Below are 14,846 nucleotides of genomic sequence, written 5' to 3' on the forward strand. Positions count from 1 at the left end.
AAAAGCATTTGATTTTACAACCAAAAAATAAACCCAAACTTTTCGACTAAAATCACCAATGAAAGTGATCAGATACCTTTTGTTGTTGTTGGATATAGGACTGATTGGTCCACATATATCGGCATGCACCAATTCAAGAATTTGTGAAGCTCTCCATGTACTTTGTCGAGGGAAAGAATTTCTTTGTTGTTTCCCCACCAAGCAGTCTTCACATATTCTTGATGAAGTGTCGAAGTATGGAAGCCCTCTCACCATCCCTTTTTGTTGAAGAAGTCTCAATCCATTGAAACTTAGATGCCCATATCTATAATGCCACATTCGAGCTGGGTCATCCATGAAAGAGTTGAGACATTTCTCCTCTTTTATCTGTGTCACAGCAGATAACTGAAACATCTGATTCGACGACATCGCGATCTCCACAATTAGCCCTTTATCTGGATGAAAAATTTTGCACACTCCATTTTTTATGAGAACTTCAAGTCCTTTCTCAGCTAGTTGATCAATGCTCAATAGAGGATTTTTTAATCCTGGAACATAGAACACACTAGTAATGATTTGCACATAACCATTTACTAATATGCGTACGGTACCTTTGTCTTTCACATCCATACTTGAATTGTCTCCCAATTTCACTTTCTCCCTGAAATTGTCATCAAGGTAGGAGAAAGTTCCTTCTTTCCACACATATGGTTGCTGCAGCCAGAATCTAAAAACTGAAACTCCTCATTGTTGCTATTATTGTCACTCACATACGCCATCAACAACATTTCTTCATTACTTTCTACATAGTTTGCTTTCTCATCAGATTACTTGCTAGGACATTCATACTGAAAATGGCCAAGTTTGTGACAATGATAACATTCAACAGTGGATCTATCAATGCTACGCCTGCCTCCACCTCTTCCTCGGCCGTGCATTCCTCCTCGACCTCTTCCCCTTCCTCTCGAAGATTCTCCAAAAGTAACCTTCAGTGCTTGCTCTTCCATAACCTGAGATTTCATTCGATGTTCATGCACTAGAAGACTGCTTTGTAACTCATCAATAGTGATAACATCCAAGTTTTTTGACTCTTCAATAGAGCACACAATATAGTTGAACTTGGGTGTCATGGATCGTAGAATCTTCTCAATGACATCTACATCCTCTATCTTTGCCTTATTGATTCTCAGCTTGTTGACGATTGTGAGAGTACGAGCAAAGTACTCATTTACAGTCTCCCCTTCATTCATGTTAAGCACCTCGTATTCCTTTTGTAGCGCTTGACGTTGTGCTCGTTGTACCCGTGCAGTGCCTTGATATTTTCGCTTCAAGGAATCCCAAATACCTTTTGTTGTTTCTTTGTTCAAGATTGTTTCCAGAATTGATCTATCAATGGCCTGAAATAGATAATTCTTTGCTTTCATATCTTTCAATCTTGCATCTTCAAAAACTTTCTTTTGTGCTTCATTGAGTTGCTCTCCTTCTGCTACAGCAGGAACTCCATTCTCTATTACTGACCAATATTCCTTTGATCTCATGAAATTCTCCATGAGCATACACCAGTGATCGTAGTGCCCATCGAATTTCGGAATCGCTGCTTGTACGAATCCACTCTCGGTTGTCATGTTCTCAATATTAATGTAGGAGACTGCTGCTCCTATGATGATCAGACCTTTGTGATTGGCTCTGATACCAGATGTTAACTTGGTTTTTGACAAAAAAGAGAAGATAATAGTCTTACAAGAGATAACAGTAAAAATAAGAGATAACAGAAAAATGCAAATTCTAATCCACGTTTTAAGCCTAGTGATGTGGTCTAGTTTGACTAGGAAACAACTTAATCCTAAAGAAAAGGAATTATTCAGCTAACTAAATAAAAGAACATACTAAAATATCTAACACTAGTTTAATTAACTCCAACAATAACCTGTTTTCTCAGAGGATTAATGCTGAGAATGAGAAGATGTTATGAACTGATGTTTGAATTTCTTTTATCTTCTCGTCTACTGGCGAAAGAGCAGATCTCCTTTGATAGTACTACCCCATATTCATTATAGAACTAGGAAATCTTGAATAAATGCAGCAGTAGCAGATCTTACCAGCAATAACCAGTTTGTATTTATGGACTCTGACCATTCTATACATCAACCATTTCTCCACTTTATCTTTATGTACTTGATGAGGTATTGAATTTTCCCGATCATTAACCTTCTATTCCGGTGGTGGCATACTCAGTACCGGAGACTAAAATCTCGAATTAATTTAAAACCATATTTACTGTTAATAAAACACTTCAGCTGACTGAATAATATTTGGTTGGGTCTTTCCTGACTAAACTAGAAATGATTGGTGGGAAAATCCCTACCAGTAGTACACTATGTCTCAATCAAGGGATCTTTACGGTGATTGCCTTAGCTTCATAATCATAGATCAGGATCATTATAATGCAAAAAAACAAATCGACCATAATTGAAAGGGAAAGAAAAGGTGGTCAAAGCCCATAATTTGCATGCAGAGAAACGGACCACTTGTTTAAGTGCAACCATGGCAAATGGCATCCACCTAGTTAATAAGTCAGTAAAAGAAAGAGGCTTAAATTCATTGTTGATGGGTCATAAATTGTCCAGGAGGAACCCTGTGTGTGTGTGTGTGTGTGTTATGCATGGAAGAGAGAGAGAAGGTAGTGGTAGTGGTGACTGACTGCGATAGTTCTGAGAATGATGAAGACAATACGAGGGGTTTGGTTTGGTTTGGTTTAATATAAAGTGAAAGGAAACAGGCTGACAAATTTCGGCGCCTACTCTCTCTTATGCAGAGTGGCTTTTCTTTATTATTCACCTCACGGGCTCACTGCACTTTTTTATAGAACTGTGTGACAGAAAAAGAAAAAAAAAAAAAAGAAGAAGAAAAAAACAAACTTTAGAGGTTCGTTTCATACGTCCAAATGCCCGAATGCGAAGGCTCAGGCCTTCCATTAGTTATTGACTTCATCATTTTTGAGTTATGATTTAATCATTTGCATAGGAGAAGTTTACCTCCATACCAGCACCATTGATTCTTTTCAGATACTATCTAACAGGTATAGAGTATCATCCTTACACTCTTGGAACCGGCCGTAACTAGAACTGTGAACTGGCCCGTACCGGAACGGTCCGGAGCCGCCTCCCGGACGATTCATTGCCAGTTTCGTAGACTCATAAGAACCGTGGTTCAAAACTGTGGCCAGGTCTACTTTTCAGACACCATCTAACCGGTTTAAAATACCATCATTCTTAGACAGACCCTTTTATAAGATTAAGCAATTTCATTATTTCATTATTGGTTCATCTAATAAGCTAAGGGACAACTCTTTCCTTTCCTTCCACAAATTTGGCTTCAGAAAAGATTTTCAGGTGTTGTCTCCTCTAAAGAATGTTGATGACTATGGTCTGAATTACCTTCTTTATGGGACTTCAAAACGTTCATATTAGCTCTTACAAGGGTAAATTTGATTGGAAAGTTGATTTAGGTAATGCTTTCGTCCATTTAAACTTAAAGTGGCCTTGTATGACCGAGCCAATATGAACTCCTCTCCTAACAACTTGGAGTGAGGCAGAACCTATATGTCCATATCGCCCAAAATCTTTAGAGATTGGCAATTTGGTCTGTACCTGGGGGTAAATCTGTAATCCGATTTATTCTCCACTCTTCTACTAGTGATGAGACGTCTACTACCAACTATATCCAAAATATTTATATATTTTATTTATAAAATATAAATACATAAATATAATTTTTTTTTAAAAATATTAAATATTATTTAAACATAAACTTTATTCTTTCAATTATATTTAATAGTAATTTAAATATTAAATAAATATATTTAAAAATTAATAAAGATGTATTTTTAATATAAAAATATATTAAATAAATATTATTTGACTCCAATCCAACTCCGCTTTAAGAAGATCTTATTTTACCCTATATCTATTCTAATTTTTATGAGAAAATGGGAAAGGCAAAACCTGTCCCATTGCCATTCCTAAAAATCTTAACTTTTAGATGACAATATTAGTTAACTTAGACTTTCATATACAAATCAAACTCATAATCTATTTTTGGCATTAATTATAAACTTTCCTACTCTAAACTCGTCCTTAGTCGGAGCATAAAGCCAATAATCCACCAAGCAAGTCATAAATTTAATTATTTTCTTACAAAAACAAAATAGTTTGATCCAGATATATAACTTTTTTTTTTCAAAAAAAAACTATTGAGAAATAAAGCTAGATAACACGAACAATTTAGAGTTTTTTCAAAACTGAACAAATTTCAAAATAATGTCATAATTTATATTATAAATTATATAAATATAATAAATAATAATATATTTTTATATTAGAATTATAAAGTATTTTTTATTTTTTATTACAGATATTAATTTAATTATTTTATATTTATATATTATATTATTATATATGATTTATATATATATATATTTTATAAAACTAATAATATTATATAAAAAATATATATATTATATGCATTGTCCGAAAAGAGGATGACTTAATGATTATTCGTCGGCAAAAACTAGAAGTAAAAAAGGAATCCCAAGATGTGGCAATACTTGTGATATTTTGATTTTTAATGCATTTTATTTGGTGAACTTCTAGATGTTAAATACTATTATATGGTTTATTTTTTATTGGTATTGAAAGCATATCATATTATGGTAGAATAATATTTCACAATTTAATAAAATTTTCATTTATTTAATAAAATAATTAAGAAATTATTTGTGGTTAAACTCCTAATATCTTATAATAGATATAACTTTTTTGGTATGAATAGCTTATCAATTTGGATATGAATGTTTTTATTTAGACTTATTATTTGGATTGCCGGATTTATGTTTTCAATTTCTTAATATGAATGTTGACAAGAATCGATTCCTGAAAACAAAAAAAAAAAAGCTCATTATTAAATAATTCACGAAAGCTCTTCACATTGACAAGTTTTTGACTTCTAAATATTCAACCGGCTGATTAAATGTACTTCTTTTTCTAAATAAGACAACAACCATTGTGTTTTTTTATTAGTTATTAAAAATAGTTAAAATAAGTGAATTTTTTTACGACGAATAAGATAGGCATATTGGATCTACTCATTTTGGACCTAGCACCTAAGGGGTTTGGTCAATATGAGTAGCTACTAAGTAGTATGGCTAATTGTGGGCCAAAATATAGTAAATTCTGATATGTGTGTGGGGGTCTCCAAGGAATATAAATAACCTTTGTTTTCTTTTTTCAAATTTGGATAGCATATGAAATATAAGTGAATTACAATTGTATTATAGTGTAATTGATGCATTGGTCTTTGCAGCCCTTATGTTTTTTTGCCAATTGGTTCCATTATCACAAAACTACTCGAAAATTAGCTTTGTTCCTAAATGTAGAATCTTTGTTGAATCACCATTCAGCGGAACTATTGGCTAGGACTTGGATCTCTTTCTAGGACGAGGCACATTAAGTATATGCTTCTTTATTAATTAACTAATTTCTAAACATTGGAGTGGATTTAAAAAAAAAAATTCATTTTTTTATGAATTAATCTTGAGTTATGATCTTTTTTGCATTTTCTATATATATAAAAAGAAAATCTTTTGTTACGATAAATTTGACATAGATTATTTAAGAATCGAAGGTGATTTGTTTTACAGAAAAAGATATCAATAAATTTCTATAAATATTTTTATGATATTCAATCAATTGTTTTGATTTTGATATATTATTGAAAAATACATTAAATCATTCAATTTGATATCTTATTAAACAAAAATGATAATAATGATCCTCTACCACTAAAAAATCTCAATATTTAGGAAATATCATGAATATTCAATAAAAAGGGTTGCAATTTTTTTCAAGTGTAAGATTGGATAACGTATATGCAAATATCTTGAAATTCATTAGGAAATGGCAGGAAATCATTATAAATTAATGATTGATTTCGTGAGAGAGTGGATAGAGGATTGAACCTATCTAAATGGCAATATATATATATAATCAAAATCTCGAAAATTAATTAAGAAAAATATGCAAAATATGTTCGAAATTGATTAGGAAAGGGCAGGCAATAATTCTAAATGATTGACGCAGGAAAGAGTGTAGAGGATTAAACCTATCTAAAAGGGGTGAAGACAAAATGAATGAGCTTTGTAGCGTTGGGTGCACCCAATATGGCCACCCTCATTAAATGATAGTTGCGACCTTTAGATCTCCCGAATCTCTCCCCCTCTCCCTTCCCTTTACATTTCTCATATTCTCAATATCATATCTCATTCATTTCTTTTCCTTTGCAAGGACACCAAAGGAGAAACGTCTTCTTTCCTTCCTTCATTTCTTTCTTAACTCTCTCTACCCTCCCTCTCCCTCTCTCTCTCTCTCTCTCCCTCTCTCTCAGTTGCATGGATATTTAGAGGCTGACCCATGTCTGGATGCTTGTAGAACTAGGGTTTTGATTCCTTTTTAAGATAAGAAGAAGAAAAAACAGGGTTTTGGGTGATTATGGAATGGGTTATGGGGTGCTGGGTTGTGATGGGTGCTATTGTTATTGGATGGTGTTGGTTTTACAGCAACAACAAGAAGATGAAGATGAAGATGAAGAATGACAGTAAGGTTAAAGGGATGAAAAGCAAAATGGGAAAGAAAAGTGAAGTTCCAAAAGGAAACTTAGGTTGGCCTTTTCTTGGTGAAACTTTTGATTTCATTGCTTGTGGTTACACCTCTCAACCTGTTAATTTCATGGAGAAACGGAAATCTCTGTAAGTTTCTCTCATTATCAGCATTTTCTTTTTCCTCCTTTTGCATCTTTTTCAAGATCTTCTTCTTCTCTTTGACTTGCTTTGCTTACTTTAGCTATCTAAAAAATCAAGAGATTCCCAAACTCACCATATGAAACAGGATTTTCTTTTCTTTTGTTAATAGATTACCACATGAACACTTTTGCATGTATTAATTTATTCACAACATCAAAATACTAGATATTAGTTTCTAATACTCTAATGATCATTGTCATAATTATTTGTTTGTGATGACCACATAATTAACTATATAATGTGGCTTTATTAATTAACATTAATCCTTATTATTGTAAAATTACTAAAAGATAAAAGATCGAAAGAAAATTAGTATAAGAATTATTAGATCTATAGACATGCATGTCAATATTGGCATATTATGGTTATTAGTTTTTTCCAAGCTTAATTTGATTTTAGGGTTATTATATATTTTCTTTTTCTATTTTTTCTTTTGTCATTATTTTCCTAATTTCGTACTTTCTTCTTATGTCATCATATTTTTTTTGGTGAGTCAATGGGCTAATGTTCTCTTTTTTCTTTTCTGTTTTTCCTTGAAATAAATAAACATAATCACGTGCTCATTGCAAATCTTTAAATCTTTTACCCATTAATTATAGCACACTTTAGTCTCTCCTTCATACATGAATCATATATATATATATATATATATATATACGTGGGGTTGATTTTGCCTTAGTTGTTTGGGATATGGGTTAGTCAAAAGAAGTGCTAGAAAGTTAATTAGAAAGTGACCTAAAGGTATTACTATATAATTGTTAACAACCGGCCAACTGAACTTATTAAAGATCCTCAGTCTCATAATAATAATAATAATAAACAAATTATTAAAAGTAAAAAATGAAAAAAGAATGCTCCTCTTACGTACTCAAAGTAGTGTGTGACAATAAATAACAAAGATTTGCATATTAAGAAGAAAAAAAAAGAAAAAAATTGAATATATATCAATTTATTTTTAATAATTAATTTAGATATATATCTTTATTGATATCTAAATCGATTCTAAAACTTTAAAATATAGAATTTAAAATTTCGGTTAGATTTAAATAATTAAAAAAAAAAAAAAGAGGAAAAAGTAAAAGAGTAAAAAGGCTGAGCCAAGGGGAAGTAAGTAGAGCTTTGAGATACTGGAAATCCTATTGCTTGTGCAGTCAGTAACCACAGCACTATGTCTCCTCTTCATAGTTTTCATCAGCTTTCTACCGAAATGACAATTCCCTTTTTCTACTGATCCTACTCTCTATCTATCTCCCATTCTATCAAATCTTCTAAACAAAATCTTTATAAGAAAAACACTGTCAAATCAAGTAGTAAAACCCAAAAACAAATCTCTTTCTTTTTCTCTTGCTTAGGAAAAATACATTAGAAATTCTTTATAAGAAATTCTTTTAGATTCTTGTTCAAAATGGGTTAAACTTGAACATACTATTTAGCTATTTCCCTTTTCCTTGAACTGATCATATGTGGAGCTATTTGCAGTATTTATAATTTAGGGTTCTTTCTTTTTCCCCTGAAGATTTATAATTAAAGTACTTAATTGACATATAATATATGATGTTGAACAATGCATACATTCAAGAATCTATATTTGTAATGCATTCAGAATACAAATATTGTTTTTTATATTTATTTGACTTAGTTTAGCAGCAAGTGCATTATAAATAAATAAATTAATAATGATTTTGATATCATAACTAAGTTTTTTTTTTTTTGTCTTTTAAATAACAGATATGGGAAGGTGTTCAAGACTCATATTTTAGGAACACCAATTATAGTATCAACAGATCCAGAGGTGAATAAAGTAGTGCTACAAAACCATGGGAATGTGTTTATTCCTGCTTATCCCAAATCAATCAGAGAATTACTTGGAGAATTCTCTATTCTTCAAGTGAATGGGAATCTACAGAAGAAACTCCATGCAGTTATTGCAGGCTTCTTGAGATCACCACAACTTAAAGCTGTAATTACCAAAGACATTGAAAACTCTGTCAAACTAACTTTGGCTTCTTGGAGAGGCATGCCCCTTGTACTTGTCCAAGAACAAACCAAAAAGGTCTCTCTCTCTCTCTCTCTCTCTCTCTCTCTCTCTAACCATTTAATTAACTTTTTTCCATTACACCACATTTTTATTTGTTTTAACTTTTATCCATTCTCTCGCGATATATAATATTTTTATAAAACTGTTTAATAAAATTATTATATATTATGTGGATAAGAGTTTGAGAAAAATAAAAATGAAATATTCAGTATTTATTTTTATTTTTATTATATATTGACTTATGAAGTTTTTTTTTTTCTTTCTCTTTGTGGGTTATCTCAGATTACCTTTCAAGTTTTGGTTAAAGCACTAATGAGTATTGGTCCAGGTAATGACCTAGATTTTCTTAAGAGAGAATTTGAAGAATTTATCAAAGGATTAATCTGTTTACCAATCAAACTCCCTGGAACAAGACTATACAAATCTTTGAAGGTACATAATATGTTTCTAAGTCATTTTTTCTATTAGTACAATCTTATCATTATATGCTAAATATTAATTCATCTCCATATTTGTTGTTAATCCAACCTCAATTAAACATTAAAATCTCAGTTAGCTAAGGGGCAAATATAACAGAAAAAACATTAGTTTCAGAGTTAAATCTCAGTTTAGTTCCTCGAGCTAAACATTAGATGCCAAAATGAGCATTTTCCCATTATAATTGTTATTATGGTTTACATGTTTGATGGTACAGGCGAAGGAGAAGTTGTTGAAGATGGTGAAGAAGATTGTAGAGCAAAGAAAAGAAGCAATGGAAAAATGTAATGACGAGGCAAATCTAAGACCTAATGATATATTGGACGTACTGTTACGCGACAACGTTGAAGGAAATGATCATAAGCAATCGGATTTCATCAGCAGCAATATTGTAGAGATGATGGTACCTGGAGAAGAGACTGTACCTATGGCCATGACGCTAGCTGTGAAATTCCTAAGTGACTGCCCCGTCGCTTTAAAACAAATGACGGTAAACCATCTAATCATATGATTCGGAATTTTGATCGAACGGCTAGGATTATTTTTGACGCACAGCATGAATGGTCCCCCCCTCCCTTTTGATGACCTCATGCCGATTTCTCGGTTCTGGTTCATTCAATAAACACTGGTTCTGGCTCTTAGTTACTTTGGCCCAATTCCGATTTTTCCATTTCAAAATTCTTCTTTTTTTTTTTCTAATTTAATTTCTATTTCTATATTTAGATTATAATCCCAAACCAGATTTTCATTTACGTAGTATTGAGCTCTAGTCTAATTAATTTAAAAATATACTTACAATCTAAATTTAATATTTAAATAAAATAAAATAAACTATTACTATTACTATTTTATCTATATATTCTCTGATAGTTTAATATATTTATTTTTTAGATTAATTTTATTTTTCATAAAAGTTTCTCTGTTTATTACTTCAAATGCTAATTTTAGAAAATTAACTTTATTGTAAAATAAAAAAATGATAAGTTTTAAAATATTATAGTCCAAAATAATTTAATTTAAAATATTTTTATTTATTTATTTAACAAAAATAATAAAATTTACATTAAATTACATAAGAAATTTTGATCTATTTATATAAAAAGATTTCAATACACATGGAAATATTTTATTAAATAAATATATAGTAAAATTAAATGATTATAAACTACATTTCATTTTTTCTAAATTTATTTAAATAAGAGAAAATGAAAAACAAAATAAAATGATAGATAGTGGGAAAAGATGTGCCAAAGCGGGGGGGAGGGGTAGAATAGTTTGACCTTTTCTTTGGAAAAGGTCATTTTCATTAGACACACGTGAGTACGTGTGAAAAAGATATGGAGCCCATGAAAATGTGTGGACGTTTCCTAGCCGTACGATTTTAAGGATTGAACGGCTGTCGGGTGAGGACCACCTATTAATTCTGTGTCTGTTGGAGTTGAGACCACCATTGCTTTCGTTTCATCGCTATCACCACTACAATCTTCGACAATCTTTTCTTTTCTTTTTTTTAATTATTATTATTTTTATTTTCCGCCAAATTCTTCAACTTTGTGTCACTTTTTTTCCGTACTTCTGTCTCTCCCTTTCTTTTCTTCCTTAAAAGGATCTTGCTTTTCTCATGTCAACAAATGAATAAAAAATATAATTTATTCTTAGTCAATGCAATTAATTATAATTATAATTATAAATAATTGTTCTCAAGCTTTCTTATAGTAGCAGCAGGTCTCTGCTGTCTATGTACTTACATACAAAGAAGACGCCTTACCATTATATTATGCTGATAATGGAGTTATGGTTGCGAACCCATCTTCTGTGTGTCATGACATTATTTCATTTTTCATTTTTTTTCTTGCATGGAAACCCTCTTTGTGGTATTAATTTGATTATGTATGTATGTAGGAGGAGAATATGGAGTTGAAGAGGCAGAAAACTGATACCTGTGATGAATATGATTGGACTGACTACATGTCCTTGACATTTACTCAAAATGTAAGTCTCATGGAGTGGGAAGTGAAGATGGGGATTTAATGAATAACTATTTGTAGTAGAAAAAAAAAAGAATTTATATATATATATATATATTATCAAATATTGTTCATGCTAAATTTGCCAATTTTTGAAGCTATGTGTATATGTATTCTTATTGTTTTTGTGACACTAGGTGATTAGTGAAACTCTTAGATTGGCAAATATCATTAATGGGGTTTGGAGGAAAGCTCTCAAAGATGTGGAAATTAAAGGCAAGTGCTACAATTTCTTTTTTTCTTTGGTGAATTTGCATGCACTTCATATTTGTGTATGTTTCTATTACTTAAATTAATTTTCCTAATGGCTTTATTTGGAATAATTCATGTGTAATTCTTTTGAAAAATGATGTCATTTTTGGCATGATTTCATTTCTTTGAAAATGATGTTTTCTTTTAGGTTGCAACTGATAAACCTTCCCAGATTTCATGTGCATCTTTTTAATGTTTGTTTCTCTTCTTGAAAAGAAACATTTTCTTCCTAATATTATTGAAAACAATAGAATGACATATCTACCTTTTCAGATCATGTTCAATTTTCCTTTTCTTTTTCTAAGCTTTTATCACCAATCGTACTGGTTTACTTATTATTTTTCTTTTAATTAGCAAACACTGATTTTTCAGGTAATTTGATACCAAAAGGATGGTGTGTCTTGGCATCATTTATTTCTGTTCACATGGACAAAGAAAAGTATGAGAATCCCTATCAGTTTGATCCATGGAGATGGGAGGTAAATACTTGTTTACCTGCTATATTGAGCTTAATATCAGTTCAAGCAAATGGCACAAAATTTTCTTTTACCTTTTGTCTTGATATGTCAACGAGTCTATATAATATTGATCCACCGTGTTATCAAAAGACTCGTCCAATAAAATGATAAGAAATGTAATCATTCTATTGGATGAGTCTTTTAATGATACGGAATTGGAGACCATCATCTTCTATTTCCTTAAAAAAACACACATTAGAATTTTCTGCAGTTGTAAAGTCTGATCTTCAATTTAGATAAAAGATAAAAGTTCGAATCCTCCCCTTTGACTATCATTTTTACACCAATTCGTTGCCAATATAAGCTTCAGGATTTTGTGAATTTTGGAAGGTTTTGTTACTGTCAGAACATTATATAAAAAATTGTATGCATATATATAATTTGCAGAGAACAGGAACTGCTGTTAACAACAGTTGCTTTACACCTTTTGGTGGCGGACAACGGCTTTGCCCTGGACTGGAACTATCCAGGCTTGAAATCTCAATCTTTCTTCACCATCTTGTCACTACTTACAGGTAATTTTGCCTTATATATATAAGGGTTCTGCCTTGGCATTGATTTTTCTTTCTTTTTTCCTTTTATCTTAAAAGACACGTTACTCGATCAGAGATGTAGATCACAAAAGGATATGCCATGCAAGGTAAATTCGAGGTATTTCAGTAATAAAATCCAACAGGGCCGGTTGATAGGATGTAATAAACTGGGAGAAGCTAAAAGTATACGTACTTAATAATAAATTGCAGACATGAAAACAATTATATTAATGATGCATGGCTATATCTGCTAAACATATAAATTTTGCAGATGGGTAGCTGAAAAGGACGACATTGTCTATTTTCCAACAGTGAAGATGAGGAGGAAGCTACCAATCACAGTCACAACCCTACACCAACCCTACCAATAAAACACACCCAAAAGAAAATATTAGCTGGTAGGTGCATTGACAGCCACCAATATATAGATGATGATTAGCCCATATCTAAGGAAAACTCAATCGTGATGTTGCAAGTTATATATAATATCTCAATTTTCTCATATTTAAGGAGAGCCCGTTTGTTAACACCCAAACCTAGCAGGATTGCTACTGCTGGTCGTCCTTATTCCCCAATTAGATACTCAAAGAAGAAAATAAAGATAGCTCGTATGGTCTCGCCTAGCAATTCTGTGTGGTGGCGTCCAGCAGGATTGCTACTGCTGGTCGTCCCCTCTCTCTATTAGTCGCTGAAAGAAAAAAAAATGAATAGACAATGGCTAGACAGTTCCATGAGAGGTGGGATGCCACTGCATGCAGCTGAACATGTGTGTACAGCCATTACATACAGTCTTCTCTTTTCTTGTTTCTTTTTTTCAATTAATTGGAAATAAATACATATATATATATATATATATATGGAAACAAGAGATTCCCTATTATAAGGGTTAGTTCTTGTGTCACTTTCTATTCTCTCTGAGAGGAAGAAGAGAGGAGAGGGTGTGTTTGGTTGGGTCTATAACTTTTTATTTTTTTTCAAGTCCTTGAGAAATTTGATTTATTGCAAGTGGGGATGATTTGAAACTAACTCCCATATCTAAGTCCCAATCTACTAAATTTCTTGTCTGATTTGATTATAACATTTGTTGGCTGCAACGGGGGAGAGAAGGGGTGGCTAGGAGGGGCCATGGCCCCTCTACCTTCTCTAAGTTTTAGCAGAAAGTTTGGGAATGTATTAACAACTAATATTGTTAAAATTTTATGTCAATATTGATAATTATTTCTCAATAATAAATTTATTTACTGAGTGATTTGGCACAATTATGAGGATTCATGATAAATAAGATTAATATGTATTTTTATTAAAGAATCTCTTAGCTTAACCTTGTTTATGTAAAAATTAGGGGAGGAAATTGCCACTTCTTTACTATTAGGAGATGTAATTGCCATTATATATAAATTCTGTGATTACTCTTGTTATAGATATTACAATCTCCACTCATTATTTATATGTGTTTGATTGAAATTTATAAGATTTATTGAGATTTATATGATTTATAGAATTTATTTGTAAATTTAAAATTTATATATTTTATTTAAAATAAAAGTTATTTTAGAATGCTATATAATTAAGTTTATAAAATTATTTATAACTAAATTAAATTTTAGTGACTCAATATATTTAATAATATCAAGATATCTCTTTCAACTTTTAATTTTACTTTTTTTCTCTTAAATAAAATAAATTTTTTAATAAATTTTAACTAAACACAATATTAATTTACATTTCAATCATGAATTTTGACTGAATCAAGTCATAAACTCGGGCTATGCTCTTCGAATGGTTATTATATGATCATTCAGATCAACCATAAAAGTCAAGGATTATAAATATTGATGGATCCATTTAGAAATCTCCCTATAGAATCCGAATCTTTTTCTATTTCTGTTGGTTTTCTACTAAATGCTGGACCTAATGACCCTTTTAAAGCTTTTAAAAAGCTGTAAAAAGCTAGTCATTCTGCACTCTTTTTCCTGTTTGGCGTTTTCCTCTCAGGGTTTTATTCAAATTTTTTTTTTGGGGCAACATTTCTCATATGTTCCCTTTTGTAATCTTCCATTCTTATGGAACAAAAGTAATCTTCTGTCAAAAAATTACAAAATGTGTCTTATATATATGCAAAAAAATATATATTAATAATTTTCTTATTTACTAATAAGGATTTTT

At 31.2% G+C, this 14,846-nt stretch overlaps 1 protein-coding gene across 1 annotated transcript; it reads left to right on the forward strand.

The window, feature by feature from the left end:
* Positions 1 to 6,211: 6,211 nt before the first annotated feature.
* LOC8279118 (3-epi-6-deoxocathasterone 23-monooxygenase CYP90C1) lies at positions 6,212 to 13,744 on the forward strand. Its single transcript, XM_015720761.3, has 9 exons — positions 6,212 to 6,781; positions 8,564 to 8,888; positions 9,156 to 9,305; positions 9,568 to 9,840; positions 11,253 to 11,342; positions 11,515 to 11,593; positions 12,002 to 12,108; positions 12,535 to 12,662; positions 12,952 to 13,744. Exons 1-9 carry the CDS (start codon positions 6,525 to 6,527, stop codon positions 13,049 to 13,051), a joined length of 1,509 nt encoding a protein of 502 aa, XP_015576247.2. The 5' UTR covers positions 6,212 to 6,524; the 3' UTR covers positions 13,052 to 13,744.
* The last annotated feature ends 1,102 nt before the right edge of the window (positions 13,745 to 14,846 follow it).

Source organism: Ricinus communis, chromosome 5 (assembly GCF_019578655.1).
Source record: "Ricinus communis isolate WT05 ecotype wild-type chromosome 5, ASM1957865v1, whole genome shotgun sequence".
NCBI classification, from domain to species: domain Eukaryota; kingdom Viridiplantae; phylum Streptophyta; class Magnoliopsida; order Malpighiales; family Euphorbiaceae; genus Ricinus; species Ricinus communis.

Coding starts and splice junctions, on each gene's coding strand:
- LOC8279118 (XM_015720761.3), top strand. CDS start 6,525: ATGGAATGGGTTATGGGGTGCTGGGTTGTGATGGGTGCTATTGTTATT. Junction 9,306..9,567: donor GACTATACAAATCTTTGAAG/GTACATAATATG, acceptor TTGATGGTACAG/GCGAAGGAGAAGTTGTTGAA. Junction 11,343..11,514: donor CCTTGACATTTACTCAAAAT/GTAAGTCTCATG, acceptor TTGTGACACTAG/GTGATTAGTGAAACTCTTAG.